Source organism: Eutrigla gurnardus (assembly GCF_963514095.1).
Source record: "Eutrigla gurnardus genome assembly, chromosome: 1".
Classification (NCBI taxonomy): Eukaryota; Metazoa; Chordata; class Actinopteri; order Perciformes; family Triglidae; genus Eutrigla; species Eutrigla gurnardus.
In genome coordinates, this window is record NC_139915.1 from 10,389,324 (window position 1) to 10,410,666 (window position 21,343).

A 21,343-nucleotide genomic window follows, 5' to 3' on the forward strand; every position below is an offset into this window, starting at 1 on the left:
TGTGTGTGTGTGTGTGTGTGTGTGTGTGTGAGAGAGAGAGTACTGAGGCGCTAGAAATTACGCCATGTGTTTTATTTGCCTGTAGTTCATCCTGGAACCTAATCGAGTCATTATCTCACCGTTGACCCTTCTGTTCTCATCTTTGATTTTCTGCCTGCCTTATAAATCGTTTACAGATAGGAGGCCCTCAGCAGCAACATCCTTCCAGGCCTTGCAAAGAGTTCTAGGGATAGGTGTTTTAATGGGCACAGGTGTTTTTTCCCCTAAACTAAATGCCAATATCAGCGAACCGGGAAATTCCTTACAAAAACTTGTATACGTATCTGTATACATACAGGCATTTCCTACGAAGAACCACAGCAGTTTTAAACAAAGTAATACACTTATAAATTATGTTATCTTTGATATTTTCCCAAGAGTAAGAGAGAGGTTTGCCAGTAACCAGCTCAAGACATTTTGGAATTACGTTATGTTGTTGATATTAAATGAAGAATCTGTGTCATTTTTTAAAAGAAAATTCTCTAAACAGGTCAACCTTCATCGTAAAAAAGCGAGAATGATGGGAAGGGAAGTTTACAGGAATAATATGAATTATAGTATAGTATTAACAGTATTATTTTTGTATTAAGAAACTGAGATTATTATTTTTTTTAAATCAATGATGACCAGATATTTTAAACATTTGGAAAAAAATGAAAAATTAATAGTTTCAGAATAATAACATTTGTTTGTGGTGTTTCACAGTATATTCAGTGTTAGAGCAAAGGTGAAACGGAACACTCCAAATCTGAAAGCCTGTCAGGAGTTCATGGGTGATGCCTACGTAAATAGTTCATTGATGTTGGTGTGAAACTGTGAGCAACCCACCTCAATAGCAATCTATTGAGCCAGAGTAGGAAATGACACATGTTCTGCTGCATGAGAGGTTGATTATGTTAAGGTCACTTTTTCTTTGAAGAGATCCACCAAGCAGATGTCCTCTTGTTGCTTTTCTTTGAGTTCTTACTAGCTAGGAAATGATAGTCTTTATTGTCCCCAAGGGGCAATTTGGTTTGAAAAACAGTCAACACAGCCAATACACATCATGAAATAAGTAAATAATAGCAGCTAGGCCTACAGCTTGGTTAAAAACCCATCAGCTAACGGAACAAATGATCTCAGATATCTGTTTGATGTGGCCCTGATGGCAGAAGTCGAAACTCTGCATGAAGAGGGTGTTGAGGGTCTGCTAGACTGGCCTTTGACCTCTGAGTGGCTCTAACTTGATAAACATGGCCAAGATTATTCAAGTTAGTGCCAATAGTCTTTTGGCAAAGTTTAACAATCTGGCTGCTTTCTTGTTCTGTATATCCGGTCACATTTTAGAAGGTTTTTGTGTTTCTAATCTATACATGTGTTCGAGCATGATTGCAGCTGATAATAGCTGACCTTTTACAAGTTGAATCTGACACGGCCCAGCACCATAATACATTTTCTTTTAAATGTGATTCCTTGCCAGTGATTTGAAAAGTGCCCCCCAAAAAAATTCCCTGCTTTGTAATACAGAAGGATTCTCATAGGAGGAAATTTGTATTGACAGTTTGTATGAATATCCAGCTAAAATGGTTGTGATGATTAGATTCTTTTTGCACATTTGCATGGTCTCATGTCTGTGCTGTGCTCCCAGTAGAGTACATATAGGATCCTATTATTGACTATAGAAGATATGATGTAAAAGAGCAAATCCTTTTTTATAACTAGGGTATATTACAAATATAATTACAGGGATAATAACAAGTGTATGTCTCTCTCACACACACACACACACACACACATTGCTGTAAAAAATCATGAAGGTTATTGGTCAAAGCAGTTGTCATGGGGACAGGTTGTGAATTGCATACTAACTATGCCTACTGCTTGTTATTGGAATTAACAGTTGTGTGCGACACATTATTATGATTACAAAACCTCCTAATTACATAATTAGCTGGGGACATGATTCGAAAATATTGCATGGAAAGGTTCACCTGAGTTCGGCTACAATGCCACATCACTTTGGGTAGCTGCATTAAAAATGGATTTGGCCGTTGAAAGAGACTTCATGTGTAACTTCCTGCAAACTGCTCCTCTGATACCGGCTTATCCTGATACAAACTCCTGCTTAAAAAAAAACATGTTATTACTTGTTATTTCCCTTGTCAGCCGTTCTTCCACCAAACTCGACATCTGGTTGCGATAACTGCTCTTGTCTGTCTGAAACAAAAAGGGCGAAATGCCAAAGCCCTTGGTCTGCTGCAGCAGGGCCTGACTCCCCCCTCCAACCCATTCACCTCTAAAATCGAACTGTAAAACACATTTAATATGATCGATGGCCAGAGAGTTGCACAGCTCTTTGATATCTCTCTGGGCTATTACCATAGCCCTCGCTGCTACATTGTACTTGTCATAGTGCTCCTGCGCACCTTTTTTTTTAAATCCCACACTCAATATGCAATTGAACCGACACTAGGCTGTTGTGCACATGCGGTGCCCTCACTGACAATTACAGTGTAATCTTATCTGGTGTGACAGCTATTTCTTAAAAAGGGATGACTTTCACTTTAATGCTCAAGACAAATGAATGCTAAAAATCTAAATCTTGCATACTCCTCGCCGTCGAGACGTCTGGGGTCACAGATATTTCAGAAAGGATGGGCTTCACCTAAATGTTCAAGACGTGTCAACACTAAAAGACAACTGAATGTTAACTATTCACGGATGATGCCCATGAATTCCAAACATCACTCCAGCCATTGGTTCCTGAGCTATTATCACTTATTGTTGCCAAAAAATAATGTATACAAATGAAGATGTCACTATTAACATCACCATTAATAAAATAAATCTAGAAACGTATAACAAATATACAGGGAGATATGATCTAGTCTGCACACTGATTAAAACTGAAAGTTACATTTAATTTGGTGTGCCTTTTTATTTTCTTAACCTTTTGAATTAGATATAACACATACATCTTGAAATTGCACATTAATTAGCCCATTGTAAATTGTATACTTTATTACACATGACTTAATAAGCAATGTCTAAATTTTGAATTTTTTTATTATTTATTAAGATTTTAATCCTAAAAAACTCTGTGATCTACTTGATCCGATTTGATGAACAGCAGCCCGGAAACATATAAGCAAACATACTGAACAACCGTTTTAATTCAGATGGTGCTAAATTCTCATTGGTGCACAAAAGTACATTTACATTTAGGTCATTTAGCAGACGCTTTTGTCCAAAGCGACTTACAATAAGTAATTTTGTCAAAAGAAAGAAACAAAGGAACCACAACATATCATTGTTGATAAAGTAAGAGCTAAAAAATACAAACAAGAGTTAGGTCCTCGTCTGAGTGAAGTAGTAGCTGTTCAGCAAACACACCTTAAGAACAACAGTGGTATGGTCAAAGTGCCATAGGTATAGGTATAAAAGTACATGTGTGTCCATGTACAACCTCATTTAAACTCATGCGTTGGTAAGAAGCTTGTTGAGGAAATATTCTTTGAGGGCCGTTAAAGATATCGTATTGACATATGTTATGGAGTATTTGTAGATTGCAGCGATAGCTCAATCTCCAAATACTTCTTACTGGGTCTACAGTGAGGAAACACGTTATCTCCCAGTTGGCCTTCCTCTGAAAATCTCTATTGATTGTAATTCTATTGTTGGTATTTAAACCATGTTCTGGGCTTTCAAATTGACATGAGCCTGAACACACATTGAGATCATTTTGCAAGGCCTGTGTGGGCGCTCCACTGTCTAACTGTCTAGACTAGTAGACTGAGGGTAGTGCCTCAATTATTTCCATTTTGCTTGTTTTAGAATATGTTCTTATTTTCTTTTTATTATTAATATTCATATCATTATTAATTATTCACAGATTAGGTATTGTGAGCTGGGGGTGCATGCGTTAGTCACATTGCTTTTGTGAAATTGATTTAGATAGACTTTGATAATTGTCCATTCGTGTTCTTGGGCAGAGAATCACTGTTAACAGAGACGTGAGCAAGGGCCGATCACATGGTTTAAACCTGTGTACACCTCTTTACAGTGACAACCAGTTTGAAGATACAGAACGTATCTGCACATGCATTTATCAGCGTTCATATAAGAAAGAATGTACAAAAACGGAACAAAACAAAAAGGATTGTAATGAGAAGATTTCCATGTTTTGAGAAGACCAACTCACTTCTAAATTTGAAGCAGCTGCGGCCGATGTAGAGTCAACTGTACATGGCATCGAAGCAGGTGATATGACCTGTAAAAGCCCTAATTTAAACATGCATGCATGGTGGATCAACAAGCACTTGACACCACTTCCAAGACTCAGCAAACCCAGAAACAGAATGAAGCTTTGTTTGAATAAAACCTTTGATCCAGGCAGTACACAAAGCAGAGGAGGGAATAGATTAGAATGGTGAAACCTCACTTGTGTTCTTTTTGTATTTTGGCTATTAAAACTGCAAATTTGGCGGATATTGAGTATTTCATGTTGTCACAAGGTCCTGTTTGGGATTTGCTGTTGGTACATAATAGAGACACAATATGAACACTATTAGTACTGAATGAGTGTATTTTTTTAAAACTCAAATCACAAGAATATAATAATAATAGTATTTTAAAATGTGAGGGTTAGATGACCCAAATCTCCAAGTCACATAGTTAGTGTGCATCTTCAACAGCAGACTCGTACCGGAGAAAATTTAAGTTAAAGGATAGCTTCAGGTTATTTCAAGAGTATGCCACCTCAATATTGTAAGAGTCAGGTGTCAATGTTTTCATCCCTCCTCTCCATGCTGCCTGTGGAATGTCTATGCAATCCAACTACACATAGAACCAATATTAAAAGGGGCAATGATTACAGTGACCAGCAGCACTCTGAAGTATTAGGTCAGACTTGAAAGATAAATATAGGCACGGGACCTTTTGGCTGGAGTAACGTAGGCTTTTTACCATCAGCTCTGTTTGGTGGGTAGCAAACGGTGAGTCATATTGGATCACATTGTTTATGTGAAATCGATTAAGCTCGGGTTTCTTAATGGCCCATGTGTTCTTGGGCAGAGAATCACTGTTGTTAACAGACTTAAGCAGGGGCCGATCACAGGGTTAAAACCTTGCTTCACTGAGCTATGGCTTGTGATCTGCTTCACCCTCAGTGCTGTGTGTGTGTGTGTGTGTGTGTGTGTGTGTGTGTGTGTGTGTGTGTGTGTGTGTGTGTGTGTGTGTGTGTGTGTGTGTGTGTGTGTGTGTGTGTGTGCGTGTGTGTGTGTGTGTTTATGTGTATATATCCGCATATATTTATGAACAGTGTTTATCTGCTGCTGTAGTTGTGTAGTAAAACGGGATGTGCTGATACTGAACTCTTGACACTATGTGAACTTCACATTACGTTATACACACACGGAACAAACTGCATTATACTTTCATAAGCACCATTTCCCAAAATGAATCATAAATGGATTCAATTACTTGCGTGTTTATATATATATATATATATATTTCTGTCCTTGCTGCCTCCACAATTCTGCTTCGCAGACATTGGGCTGTCAGAACGGACAGTGTCAATGCTGTTACATTTTTAAAGTAAGAGTAGAAAAACAGAGCGCATTCTGATCTGATCTATATTTTGTTGCCAGTGCCAGGATGCTCCAGGTCATCGTGAATCAGAGCCACGCCAGCATGTGTTAAACCTAACCAGCTTTGGTGTCTCCATGACAGGATTACCACATCAAATGTGAGGGCAGGCTCCTGCAGTGGCATCCTGTCAGTTCAGGCCCTTTCATGTCCTGTTAAGACCCGAGGCTTCACTGTATACACTCTCTCAAATACCCAGTGTAGCAAGGACATGATGAGGGGCGTGTGGGTGTGGGTGTGGGTGTGTGTGTGTGTGTGTGTGTGTGTGTGTGTGTGTGTGTGTGTGTGTGTGTGTGTGTGTGTGTGTGTGTGTGTAGGTGTGTGTGTGTGTGTGTATAGGTGGGTGTGTGTGTATTATGTGCATATTTGTGTAGCTATTATTGGTATCCATTCAAATGAGTAACAAGCTTCAACTGTTACTGGAGGGTCAAGAATAAATAAATAGGATGAGAGCTGTTTGATTTTAATGGTTCTCAGAATCAGATTTGTAGAAGCCAAAGAATGAATGCATGAATAAGCCATGTGTGATGAAGATAAAGTATAGAACAAAGCATCCGAGTGAACTACAAGGACAACCAAACAAAATTCTCAGGTCTAACTTTTTTAGTAAGAATGCACCAAAATGCATTCTGATAGAATGACACGCTGAACAAGGTAGAGCCAAAGCACTTTTTCACACACATTATCTGCAATATTTCAAATTCCCATTGGCCTTTTGTCAAGGAAACAAATGCGCTACTAACTTACAGAAATTTCCTACAAGAATACATCGTCTCTGCAGCAAAATGTTCAAGACGCTGTTAGTTGGATTTCCAGAAAAATACTGCTTTTATTGACATTATTTCATTGATTGATGTGCAGTCAAAGTTAAATGTCCCTATATCCTTCTGCAGCTTCTTGTGCGATGGATGAAAAAATGGGGGGAATGGTACATTACCTCAACAAGAGGCCACAAGAGGGAAGAGAAGTCTCAGGAGGAGTGATTTTGCAGGAAGATTTTCCTCGTCAGACAGCAGGGAGTGCAGTGGGAGCTGTAGATGGGAAGGTGGCCATTGCACAACATGAACAGAAAGTTGTAACAGTTTGTAGAAATACAATATGCAGCAATGGGATTATAATTCTACAATAGGATTATCACGGCTCCAATACTAATGTAGCAAATCCTGTATAAGAAGTTGAATAACAGTCAAAGAAAGGGCAGGATAACAGGATGAATCCATTTAAATGTGTAAATCCAACGATTTTAAATTCAGTTTTTCATGTTTCGGAGTCCAGGACTAGGGATCGGGATTAGGGGAGTGGTCTTAATGGCTTTAATGAACCACAAGGTTGACTAGTCCATTTCCCACCTTTTCCTAAATTATAATCAACATTTTGAATCCTCAGTGAAGGATAATTTTCAGAGCAACAGCTGTAACACTGTTAAATATTTAGCATAATGGGAAGTCGTTACATAACCTGTCATAGTCTCAGCAGCCTCAAGAAGCAGACCTAATTTATACTGTATGAGGTGTTTATTCTGTTCAGCTAGGGATTATTGAATGAACCACGGGCCACTGTGGCCTGCAGCCAAAGCCAAGATAAAGAAAGGTTGCAGCTCACTGGATTATTACCTCAAGCTTGGTAGCACTAACCTGCTCCCCTTCTCTCTCAACTGTTTCCTCGAGCAGTCGGCCTCACATCACAGACTTGACTAACAGATTTGAACTCCTTCATATACACAGGTAACATCCTGAGAAACATTTGCCATTTACGCTGATGAGATCGCCGGTTGTCAGTTGTTAGACATGAGAGGCTGCTTTTGTGACTTCTGTGTGGAATCAAATACATATTATTTCAAGTATTCCGAGGGTAAAATGACTCCATTATCGGTGTAAATGTGCTGTGCCGGGATGGCAGCTTGAAGAGCATTGCAACAGGAAAGTAATGGTGAATAAAAGTAATGCAGAAACATACTGTAGCCTAATATACATGTCAGTGTCCTAAAGCTCCTAACGGAGTCTGAATATGTTTGCAATGCATTTCAGTGGAGATATTCTAATCCAAAGCATTGATAGAAATGTATTATAAAACAGGAGTTAAGGAGCATTAACTCTAATACGTCTATCAATACCGGGAGTCTGACACTCAAACACACTGTTCCTGATCTGTTAATAGGTTGCATGTGTACAAACATGCACAGAACGGTAATACAGAAAAGTATACAAACCTGAACTACTAACAGGATGTTTAAATGACATCATGGAAATGATGATGACATTTATTAAGGCATGTAATGTTGAAATATGCTGTTCCTGTTTTTTCAATGTGGCGCTAATTCCAATTTTAAAGCTCTTTCTTTACATAGTTTGACACAAAAACCATGACTCAAAATTTATCGTTGTACCATTTACTGGAGCTTTCAAACATATCTCTCAGTCTTCCTCAGCAGATTGAGTCTGTTAAGTGTTATGGAGAAGAGTCTGTTGAAGTGTGAGCTCAGTAGCTGTTCTGGTTTTATCCATAGCTTTTAGGACTTCCCATCCCTGTTCAATTTAAATTAAATTAAATTTAAATTTAAAGTTTCAATTCCAATGCATTTCTTTTCTGGAGCTTTCAACTGTAACACATGGTTCATATTTTAATCTCTAATGAACTGAATGGCTAGTAAGTGGACCTTGAGTTATTTTTGTCAAATATTAATACTTTATTTTTAATGAAAACTGCAGCAGGGACATTTTATGGATTTCCATTTATGTAAAAGTAATTGAAATCTCACATATATTGCTACAAACAAGGACTATGATATGCCAAAAGCTCAGAGTAGCAGCTATATTTTCTCTCCTGTGCTTCAAAAAAAGTATTTTCAACCAACAAAGAGATGCCTCAGTTAAAATACGGTAACGTGTGTCCATCGCTGCACGTTGGTAATGAAAGGGTTTGGAGTGGGAGGCGTTCCTTGTGTTTGTTTTGAATATTCTAGAGATTTTTGTTTTGTCTCTTCCACAGCACCGCACCTACGTTTGAGATTTATAACTATAAACAGGGTTTTTGATATGTTTGTTTACTTCGGCTGTAATGGTAGGAATATTAAGAATAGAGGCATTGGGCTTTTCATTAAAGCATATGTTGTTTTTGAAATATTTCAGTATAAATTGTTTGAGACAGATGTTTAGCGGGCTAAGCTTTTCACAGCCTTGAAGAATTCAACAGCTGAAGTAGGTTTAAGTCCAAAACAATTTGCTGGAGAGAAAAAAACACTGTTGAGAGCAATAGAATTTGGTACAGAAGGTCATGACCCATCAACAATGTTCTATCTTGCCAAAAGAACTCACACACACAATGAATGCATCGCCTGGCCGTCTAATACGAGGCTCTTTGTTTTATGGATGCAGAAATGAATATCTGTGGATTCTGTTTGTGTTTGTTTTTAAGTAGAATCTCATTCCCATTCAGGCGTTTCTTTGTGGCTGTACTAATCTTCCACGCTGAATTCATAGATTCCAGGAAGTCACTGCAGCCAAGGAACAGTCCAGCTCATAACCCCTTGTAAAACAGCAACTACTTTATCTTTTGTGCGGATAAATCAAATTAATATAACGTGTAAATGAGGCAATGTCGGTGGATGTAGAGAGGCTAGCTGTTTCCCTGCGTTACCAGCCTTTATGATAAGATAAGCTAGCTGCTGACAGGAACAAAAATAATTGTCACAATTCTGTATCAGTTGAGTCTTTGTGGGTTTTTTCTGCCTGTTTGCTGGTCACCCTCTCAAACTTCTCTCTGAGTCCAGATGGAATCAGTCGGGGGTGACTGCTCATGCCAAATATCAAATTCGCAATCCCAAGTCTGTCTTGTATGAATCAGAGATGAACCCAATATGGATAGAAGTGGACTGGAATCAAAAATGGAGAGAAAAAGACCCCCAGGCAGTCCTAACAGTACTTCTGTCCTGATGGAAGAAGGGAACAGAAGGGCTTGTGCAACTACAGTCACTTTTGCTGCCACACGAAGGTTTCAAATGCGCCACACTCAGAGATGGAGCTATTGGAGTGCTGCTGTATTCATGTTGGTTTCTAGAGCATGTATCACAGTTTCCCCCCTTTTTCATCCAATGTATTTTTGTCTTAACTATTATGATTATAATATTTTCCTAAATGAACATTATGTAAGTTGTTTTAACGGAAAGTAGTGGTCTAAATATTATATTCTGAGAACTGCATCCATCTTGTGGACTTCTGTGCAGCAGATTCAATTCTCTTAAAAAACATATTATCAACCATATATATATATATATATGTTTTGGTCCATGACAGGTGATTGACATCAAAGAGAAGTTGAAAGAGTCCAAGAGGTTCTGGTCCAACCTCCCAGATGACATCTGTGCCAAGGGCAAGCTCACGGAGTCTGACGAGGATCAGTGCTGGAACAGCCACACGAAGGGCAGGTGAGGACTTCTGCTTCTCTTAAAAACCGCAGCAAAGTCACCCACTCTACCATTATCACATTTTGCCTGCCAGGGATTAAAATAACCACACTGTGTTCCCAGATTAGCAGTCTCTCTGTAAGCACAATGGCTAGGGCTTATATGGAGAACTTCTATATAAGCTCTGAGACTCTAATACCCAGAGGACTGTGGAGTTCCCAACGCCTCTTATCACCACTGCGGCGTGGAGAGTGTCGCCGAGCTGTACAGTAGATTGGACAGTGACTTGTTTTCTCCGACAGTGAACCAGAGACGCTGCCAGAGGAAATCTATCACCCCATCACTTTGGGCCTCTCCAAGTAACAAAATCGACAGATTGTGCAATAAAAGACATGCTTAATTTGTGCCGGTAACATTTTTAACCTTTGCTCTTCATCAGGAATGTAAAAAAATAGGTGATAAAACGTCTGTGTAAGTCGGACCATGTTAGGAGTATGTGATGAAAGCACATACTATGCACACTTCATATAATGTTAAACTAAAAGCGTCATGTTGACATATAACACACATGCATGACAAATGTAAAAATGTAAAAAATGCTGGAATGAAATGATACAATCTTTCCTTGTGAGTAGATTTTGCATTTTCATGCACTGCATTATTTTAATTATTTTTGATTAATTAAATTGCAAGGAAAATAAATAAAGTGATGATTTGTGGGTATCAGGCACATTAAGGGCTCTCCGTCACAAAGTGCCACCTCTCCCAACATGAAGTAGACTATTGAGTCTGATTACGCACTTATGTTTTGCCTGATTTTGACAGCCGTCATTAGAAAGAGTAGCTCTTATGAATCTGTAGAGCTACTCATGAAGCAGAAAACAACAAAGTTTTCTGCTTACTTCAATTGTCACCTTATTTATTTAAACTATCATATTTGCATGTTGTCTTATACATTCTTTACAAAACCCTACGTCATGTCAACCAGACGTTTTCTAATACATCTGCCATAAAGGCTCATTTTAAAAGTGCTTCCAGGGATACTACATCATGGTGATCCAGGTTGTTCGCTCTGCCATTGTGTCCAGATATTTCCCTGAAGTGGTGAAGGAGGGTCTTACCAACCAGCTGAACAACCCAGAGGTGGATGTGGACATCACCAGGCCCGACACGCTGATACGACAGCAGATCATGGCTCTGCGTGTCATGACCAACAAGCTAAAGAATGCCTACAATGGAAATGACATCTACTTCCAGGACTCAAGTAAGTCCTCCAATCCCTCGCGTGTTTGCGAGTGCAGATGAAGACAATAATAATAATAATTTGAAGTTAAACAAAGAGAAAAGTTTCCCTATTGTTTTGCGTCACTGCATGTTGGTTTTCAGACCACACCACACCACATACACTCACACAAAATGCCCTGCAGAAATATAAAGTGAAAAGTCTACTGAAATAAGATCTCAGGTGTCGTTCATGCAGCAACTCATCATACAGCTCCACAGGATGCATCAGTGTGGCACTGAGGCAAGACTGACCTTATTAGGAGAATAAATAGCTGTGGGTATGGCGCCACATACAATGATAGACAGCCGACGCTGTGTTTAGGAAGCTGTACATCTCCGATGCTGCCATGACAGAAGCCATTCTTTCTTCCTGTTTATGTGGATCCCATTCAGCTGATAAGGTGGAGGATTCTCTGGGCTTCAAAAAGAAACTGTGTGGCTGCAGGACTACTGCTACTAACTCAAATGCATTGTTTGATGCTGTCGTGTTTGTTAGAAGTGGTGTCTTCTTTGACACCAGAAACCCACTATTGCAGCAACTAAATTGGGTGTATATCTCACAGAAGCTGCCACACTGCAGTACGACGCTCTGATTCTTGTTTTAAGATCTACCTTTTGCACACAGTGCTATTTATAACCACCGTCTTTGGCCATTTTCAATCATGCAACACTATTTTTGCACTGTCACCTGTAAAGGCCCGGTCACACATGCACTTATTAGGAGAAGACATTTTGCAGTGAAGTCAATTAATTTTATAAATGACCCCTGAAAACTTTACTCAATCACCATTGTCTCTGACAACGGCCCGAACATATGCAGCAGCAGTGGGTCCCTTTCTCCTTTTAACACATTCTTTGGCACGTCTGGGAAACAATTGAATCAGCAAATAACACATGCATTTGCAGAGTTTATGAGGGTAATCACTAATTAGGTAATTATAACCCGTTTTAAAAAAAAATTGTAAACCCCGTACTTCAGCCATCTTTTCTCAACATGCTGTAGTTAGTGTGTCAAGCTTTCACTGGGAGGGTTTGGAACATTCTGAGACTTTTTGGATGGAAAGCGACCTTCCTCTGGCTCCTACGGAGAAAATTCCTGTATTTCAACCGAATAAGACTGAACAGGAATCTATTTTATTTACAGAATTAACATGAATTAGTTTCCACAAAGTGCTCATCTTTTCTGTTACAACATGGAAGTTGCTCAATAAAACTTAAAAGGCAACATTTATATGTATACAAAAACACTAAAAGTAAAAACACATCACTGCCGTGTCAAAAGGTTTTTAAAAGAAGATAAAAGCCGCAGAAACAATCATGTGAAACTCTGTTGCAGATAGTTTGCTGTTGAGCTTTATGACGGCGATGTGATCACTGATGTACGTAGAGTGTAGAAAATCTTTGTAATGGACTAAATGAAAAGATTTGAATCGGCAAAATGAATGATCTAATTATAGCACCATGTATGTCACTAGGATGTGACCAGGGCTTTCTCCAATAAGTGAGTTTGGCTGGTAAAGTTTGATTTAGCCAAAGGAACTAATAGCTCCTTTTGCCGGTATTATTTTTTTCATCATTTTTGTTTTTTTTTGTTGCTACAGGTGACGAGGGCAGCAGTTCTGGCAGCGGCAGCGGCTGCTCTGAAGGCTGCACGACAGAGTTTGTTTTTGTCGCAACAGAGGCTCCCGTGATCGGAGCTGACAGAAGCGACGAACACGCAGCAGCGGCCGCAGGCAAGTCGTTTTCCCGCGGACCCTCCCTACTGCTGGTGATGGCCGCCCTCACACTCCCGCTCTGGGCAATGCAGACTCAATGGAGATAATACACAAGTGTGGCCTGATGACTGACTTTTCTACCTTACGTACAGTATGTTTATCAGCAAGTTGTAATGCTGTTCCCTCACTGGACATGTTAGAAGCTCCCGGAAACCTGTCGAGAATGTCTTACTGTGTGCTATGGTACGGTAGGGGAAGGGGGTGCAGCGCTGCATCCTGCTCGTCCCCCAAAGAATGCTCGGTGCCATCGCTGAATCAGCTTTCACACCTGGAAAAAAAAATGTTTTCTCATTATTCTAAAAATGTGGGTTTTAAACGCCTCTTTTCGAAAGTGGAAATCACCTGATCGGATTTTTCAGATAAAAAGGGGGGTTTATTTTTATTTTCCTTTGTATGATGAAGTTGCGACCCATTTTGTCCTATTAGTCTTTTCCCCCTCAGTAAAAAAGTCATACTGTGTGCATGCTCTGCAATTATGTTAACAAAAACACATTTTGTTTTAGGTTTTGTATGCAGGCTACACAGTTTGGAATGGGTTGGTTTGTACAGTGCGAGCAGTTCACCGGGTTTCCCGTTATAGCAGAGTGGTTCAGAAAGCAGCAGTTCTTACAGCCACTTTATAGTTGCACATTTGATTATCTCTGATTAAGTGACAATATGCTGCACTTAAGAAAACTACTTTGCACAGATTATTTTTGTCTGCTTCATAAGTTTATAAAGCTAGAGGAAACATTCACCCCATACAGAAGATCTATATTTTCTGATCATGTAACTGTATTGTACTTATAAACATTTGCAGTATGTATTTCATTGGAAGGTACTGTAATGTCATCTGACTGGTTTAGTAAATGGCTGCATTTTCTTTTTTATAAGCGTATTAACTGTTTTTACAAGTTATTCGATCACCTGTAAAATTAAAGAACAATAAACAGGAGATTTTCCGCGACAACACTAAGCCATTATACTACAATTGCCTGCTAACGATATTCAGTTACCTGATTTACTCTCTTCTGTGTGGGTACTTCTCGTGCACTTAAACAGTTCAGATTTCCTTTTCTTTCCTCAGAATATTAGCGATTTTAGATCTATGCCAATGATATTTTCATGTATTTTCTTGGCTCCCATGCTTTAATGATTCAAGGAAATCATTTATGTTGAATGTTTTTATTGCTTGTTTATACTACATATACGGAAGGCTACACATTGTAACCCTACTCCTGTAAGCTCAGCTCTCTGACAGGCTCTGCAGGTTCACCCAATCGCAACTTATGGAGCTCCAAGCAAATTTTTGTCCGGCCAATCAGAACAGACTTACCACCCCTAAAGGCTGCAGGTTATACTTCTGTGGTCCCTTCATGATTTTTATCAATACCTTAAGGAAAGTCTCCCTTCAGTGGGCTCATATGACTGACAAGACAGATTCCAGTCACCACAGGAACTCTCACTGCGGTACAGATGGGAAAGCATTTGACCTCCGTCGCCTCCCTGTAGAAAACACTTTGGGAGAAGGTGACTGAACAGCAGCCTCCCACCAAAACCAGCATGACACAATTAAATCACTGGTGCGTGAACTTTAATCGTGGAAGGCGACGGTCCTCTGTCCAACGAAGCATGAGGGGAGAGAAAACTGATCAACAAGGTCCTCCCCAATGTCACAAGTGTCCAGTGTAATAAACCGATGAAGGAAGGGGACGACAGTGGGTTGTTTTAAGCTTTCCATTTGTGCATAAAAAACAGAAGTGAAATCTAGTGAAAAAGTATTTATTCTGGGCTGAGGTGGAAAGTTTTATCTTTAAAAACAAAATGCAACAAAGTGCTGTTCAAACAGACAAAGAAAAAATTAAATCATGATGTACATGAAGCACATGTGCCCTACTTCTAATATTTCCATGACATTAGTGGATTTAATTTCGCATTTCCTTTTGCGTTCTGGAAATTCATTTAAATTTTGCACTTGAGAAATACTACTCGCAAAATATCAAATACCAGAATTGTTGCCATTACACAACCACTGTCATCGAAGAGAGCAGATATAATAAAAAATATTACATTTTAAATTGAAAAAATATTCATTTTAAAAGGCACTCATCAGCTAAGGCAGGTAGCAATATTGGGAGATGACCACCAAGTTGTTCAGGCCACCTACACCATAGTGACCCAGGTGCAGGAGGGAGAGGAGGCCATCTTCATCTCATCGTAGTTATCTGCTCTTGTTGCTCTTCCAGTCACAATGGGAAGCGAATTCTAGGTTAGAATGTAATCAGCATTTTAAGGATCTGGGGTCGGTGAAGCCTTTCTGATTGGTCCGGTAAAAAAGTACATGCAAACCTTTTGGAGGTCAAAGCCTATAAGACAGAATCTCCCCTGGTTCTGTCTTATTGTCTCACTAAACACACAGTTAACCAACTCGACAGAGTCTAAATTAGTGTTTACGCAGACATTACATCTATATTTTGAATTGCTCGTGTGTCTTCTGACAGAACATGTTAACATGAGTGCAGACAGCCCATCACCCACCTGAGCCGGGCAGAGATAAAAACATCTCAATCTGAACTCACTTAGCAGGTCAGACAGTTGAGACAGACGGGAGTTAGTTAGACATGATGTACATCCTGCAGTAACTATTTAAAATGTGCTTAATATTGAATTAAGTAACTAGCAGCCAGGCCTGATGTGCAGCAACCGTTTCTCTGATCTGTGAGGATTTACCCACGGAGGAGGCCTGGCCTGAATAGCAGATAATCGCAGTGAAGACGGTTCATGAAAAAATCATGTTCTCTTACCGTTGGCCTATTGAAGTTCAGACTGATAAATCAAATTCAGCTTCAGGCGTTTCATTTACAATGAAAAAATACATGTTTTGTCAGTACTTTTATTTTGTGTCCTATTGTTGCTTAAAACTAGATTCAACCGGGCTGTAAAACAGTTGCATCCGTTCTTTTGTGATTCTATAATTGATTAAAGAATGATAAAGTACACAACAGGAAGAGAAAAGAGTCAGTAATAAGTCAAAGTAAGTGGGTTATAAATCGTTCCAGTCAAACACATCGTATAAATTCAGTTTTTAATTATTCAAAAATGTGGAGACAGAGGCAGACATATTTGTCTGGGCCAGGAGACAGCCAGAAACTTAACGGGTATGTTTTTTTTAAATTGGAAAAGCTGCGGCCACACAAAGACTGAATGCACCCGTGAGAGTCTCCACAAGATCTGTGATTACAACAAGCGTTTTGGATGAGTGGGGATAAGGCAGGTTTTCTGGTATTCCTGAAATACAGAAAAGGAAGTGAAACGAACAAAAGACGCAGAAGAAGCGAGCTGACTTTTTCCAAAGTGCTTGTATCGGTACAAACACTATTCTTTTCTCATCCCGATGAGAGGAATGTTTGCCATAATCCACTGGCTTGTGTATTCCGCCACCTCTTCTGAAAAGCTGCGTTACCCTGGTCGTCGAGTATCACTGTCTGAGATGCTTCAATGCTTGACTTAATTATTCTGTGAGCCTCTTTTGTTTTGATTTTGTCTCGTTTATTCAACTTGTTGGCATTTGCAAAACTGGGGGGAAAGTAAAATCGTGGTTGGTTAAAGGTTTTTTACAGAAGGTTAAGAAAATATGTTATGCAAGGTTCTCCATTTTGATGTTAATTGTTTGCTGCACTTTTGCTAAAACATACGCTGTGAGTGTGGTACTGTTGTGATTTGCAAAATGAGATAACTAAGGGGCACATTAAGATTTTTGGAGCTGTCAGTGCACGCTGTTTGAAGTATTTTGGGGGAACTGAAGTTGATGGTTATACAAGCAGACATGCCTTACCATTTTTAAAAGACTAAAATGGATTGCTTATTTGGCTTTTGTTACACATTCTTGTATACAGAAAATAATACAAAAGGTAATAATAAACATTTTATTAAAAAAACTCTCCATTTATCATTTTCTTGTCCTGTGGAAGCCACGTATCTGTGTTGTTCAGGAAGAAAAACGACTGTTTTCAGATCCCTTGTTTTTACAAATGCCTTTCTTTTTTTTAAATTCTCTTTTTATTATGATACCATCATTTATAATACATATCATTCTTCTCAATTAGCCATCTGTAAGTTTACATTTTTAGCCCACAACAAGGCATCACAGAAGCAGGGACTCACTTGACATTATTACATACATACTGTAATATAGACCTAACCGTATTTTAAAATAAAGTAAAATAAGATAAGAACAGAAACTAAATAAAAATAGAACACAATTGTTGGGGTAAACCACACAAATCCCTCTAGGAAGGGGATTATTGATGACTATTATATTTATATATGGCATTTAGCAAATAATAGTATACTATATGCCAGAAAAGGCATAAAGTCATAGTATAGTATATCAAATAAGTTATGAATACTATGTTGAATGTTGGAGAAAAATGTCAAAAAAGTCATAGTATAGTTTGTTTGTTTATTAATCACAAAACCCATAGTATGTCCGAAAAGCCATTATAGTTCAATTTTATCATGTCATAAAAAAACAAACAGAACGTCTTAAAAATAAATAATCTAGGTTGAAAAACAGTCATAGTATGTTGATAAAAGTAACAATCATAGTGTACTATGTGAATAGGTCTTAAGAAGTAATTGTGTAGTATTTTGGATAAAGTCATAATATTAATCAAAAAATGTCAAAGTGTAGTATATTTTTAAAAATTGTCATAGTAAAACATGTCGATAAAGTCATAGTATAGCATTGCGAAGAGAAAAAAAATAAAAGGATAACATTCGCAGTCTGAAAAAATCATAGAATGCCAAAAAAATTCACATGATAGCGTGTCAAAAAAAGTCATAGCATACCAAAAAAATTCATAGTGTAGCATGTCAAAAAAAGTCATCGTATAGCATGTCGAAAAAATCAAAGGAAAGCATAAAAATAGTCAAAAAGTCATAGTATAATAAGTCCAAAAAGTCATGAAAGGGCATAGTATAATATAAAGTATATCCAATAAAGTGTGATGGTAGTTCAAAGATGAATACATGAGTAAGGCAGGTCACAAACATTCTTCATTATCACACTCAGCAGATGTAGTTTTTATGTATTTTTTCAGCCCATTTTAACTTTTTGTTCAGGCTGCCTACATTTATGGTATATGTTTAATAGGACCTGGGACAGTTGAATCCCACAACTCTGTTTTTAAAAACATGTTGCTGTTACATGGCTTCCTCTTTCACATGTCACAGAGACATGCAGCTCCTTTGGATGTCTGAGAGGGGAAAGCCAAAGGTTACAAATCTGTCAATACACTCCCCCCTTATTAGCATTTTATGCAAATCTTGGGAACCTCAATTATCTACCCCTTGTCCTGTGGGCTTTGTCTGACCCAAAACTCGGTCAGGTTCCAAGGATCTTCGATAGAAGTGAACTCTCTTGACTAAAGGCCTTATTAGACAGAACACAATGGCACCATACTGCTTTTTTGTTGCTCGTTTTGCTGATTTCAGCATCTTTTTTATTGTTCCTAAGAAACCAAATGAGTGCTCACATTTGTAATTTTATTTATACATCACCTTTCAAAAACAAAGATACAAAGTGTTTTGTGATAAAAAACATAATGAGAGTAATTAAGATCAAAATATAAACATGGTTGACTCATTTAAATAGATACAACAATATTACATCAATTAAGAAAAAGCAATTTAATCTCTTAAGAAGAGATTTCAGGGAAGATAAGTGTGCCAGCCTGGGACCCTTAAGCAGGGCAATCCACAGCTGAGGGTCCCGGACACCAAAAGCCCAGTCACCTTTGTTGACGAGATTACTTTTTCTGATTTGGAGCCATTCAGCTGCAGGACATTTCCAGAATATGTGATCTACAAGGGTTTAAAAGGCACTTTCCATTTCAGCTCAACTTTAATGGGACAAATGTAATCCGCGTAACAGTTGAAATATACCCCCCTGGGGTAGTATGTATATGGTGAATAATAATGGACCCCAAAATAGAGCCGTGAGGGACCCTACAGAGGAGCACAAGAGGAATAGGCATTACCAAGCATTAAAGAGAAGGTTGACAGAAGAGTCAAACCAATCCAATGAAAATGTCATTGTAAAGTATGGAATTAAAAATGTCATCTAAAGAATTCCTAATATAGAAATGCTTAAAGATGCCATACAAAATTCAGAGTACAGTATGCTATAACAATGTCCAAAAAGTGTCATAAAATGTCATAGTGTACCATAAAAATAGTCTTATAAATAACTGATAGTATATTATCTAATATACATGTAATTAAAAAAGTTATAGTATACTATATCATAAATATTTCTGGAAAATGTCATAGTATTGTATGTCAAAAAATGTCACATAAAAATAGTCTATAGTATACCATAAAAATGGTTTAAGAAATCATAGTATGGAATAAAAACATGTCATGGCATAGCATGCCATGAAATGTCATTAAATGTAATTGTATAGCATGCCACAAAAAATATCATTATATTATGAAATTAAATTAAAAAAGAATGTCATTGTGTGCCATAAAATGGCTTCAAAATGTCATGATATAGAGTGTCATAAAATATCATAGAAAACGTACAGTAATTGTCCCTCCAACGGTTTCTGACATGTGGTCAGAAGGTCATCGGCGCCTGTTTTGGAATCAACTGATGAGCTTTTCTTATTGTGTTCTGAGTGACTTCAGTGAAAAAACTTGGAGATACATGGTTTGATAGCCATTTAAAGTGGTTCTGAGTAATCCTGAAATTAATGTAATAAGAATTCTTAGCATGTTTGACATTTCATAATCACCCAGTAATTGACATCTTTACACAGCTGCTCAAGTTTTAAAGAGGGACTTGACTGCATTTCATAGCTTTTATCTTTGAATATTCATGAGAAAAGAAAAAATATTTCAGTTTACCATGTCAGTTATAAGTATTTAAGACTTGAGATGAGATGAGATGAGATGTTATGTATGAGTAACTCTCCATTAAAACAATAAAAAGCAGATTATAGTGGCGGTCCTGTTTAGATGCTAATCCACTTCAGAAATTGTGAGCGGAACTAATACAGTTCTAGGCTAAATTACAGACCATTGCTTGGATGGAAATGGATGGCTTTCTTACAAAAAGGATATATATTAGGGGTGTGACGAGATCTCGTACCACGAGATCTCGCGAGATTAAAGCCGACGATGTTTCTCGTCGTTAAAAATCTGTCTCGCGAGATTTGTGAGCTATACATAGCTGAGGTTTTACAGACAGCTGTTACTGACTGGGAGCTTAAAAAACCCAACCACGGCATCGCTTATTGTTACCGACAATGCACGTAATATGGACGTGGCCGTGCGCGACGCAGGATTGAAGTCGCACATCTGTTTTGCGCACACTATAAATCTTGCAACCCAAGCTTGCCTCGGTGTTCCCCGCATCGCTCGTTTACTCGGGCGGGTGAGACGTGTGACTGCTTTTTTTCATCGTAGTTCAGCGGCTACCGCGGTGAAAATGTCCAAGCAGAAACGGCTACAATTGCCATCACACAAGTTAATGACGGGCACGTTGGATATGCTGGCTCGTTACCTTGAGCAGCAAGCTGCCATAGCAGCATCACCAGCCCATAGTTAAGACAAAACTCCCGAAGCATTGATACACTTGACAGCTGCGATGTCAGAGATGCTGAAGATGCTGTAGTTGCAGCATGTTGTTCACGACATACTTGGTCAGGCTCCGTTTGCACTATTTGCACTCTGTATTGACAAAGTAGAACTTTGATTTGGTTTTGTGGGCTGCATGGTGGTGTAGTGGGTAGCACTCTCGCCTCACAGCAAGAGGGTCCCGGGTTCGATTCCCGGGAGTTTGCATGTTCTCCCCGTGTAAGCGTGGGTTCTCTCCGGGTTCTCCGGCTTCCTCCCACAGTCCAAAGACATGCAGGATGGGGATAGGTTAATTGGTGACTCTAAATTGCCCGTAGGTGTGAATGTGAGTGTGAATGGTTGTTTGTCTCTATATGTTGGCCCTGTGATAGACTGGCGACCTGTCCAGGGTGTACCCTGCCTTCGCCCAATGACAGCTGGGATCGGCTCCAGCCCCCCGTGACCCTGAATACAGGATAAGCGGTAGAAAATGGATGGATGGATGGATTTGGTTTTGCACATATTTACACTTGGGGAAAAAGAAATATTTTATTTTATTTATTTTATTTTAACTTTTATCAATTTTAGTTTTAGTTTAAAAAGTTTATTAAAAGAT

General features: G+C 38.7%; 1 protein-coding gene across 2 annotated transcripts in view; it reads left to right on the forward strand.

The window, feature by feature from the left end:
- The window catches only part of LOC311011829 (glypican-6-like), a 125,127-nt gene extending 108,113 nt beyond the window's left edge, over positions 1–17,014 (forward strand). For both annotated transcript variants that reach the window (XM_084006975.1, XM_084006976.1), the window contains 3 exons: positions 9,957–10,087; positions 11,155–11,330; positions 12,952–17,014. In XM_084006975.1, the coding sequence (XP_083863101.1) occupies positions 9,957–10,087; positions 11,155–11,330; positions 12,952–13,172 (528 nt within the window). In that variant the 3' untranslated portion in view covers positions 13,173–17,014. The remainder of the gene's footprint in view (positions 1–9,956; positions 10,088–11,154; positions 11,331–12,951) is intronic.
- Positions 17,015–21,343: the final 4,329 nt, after the last annotated feature.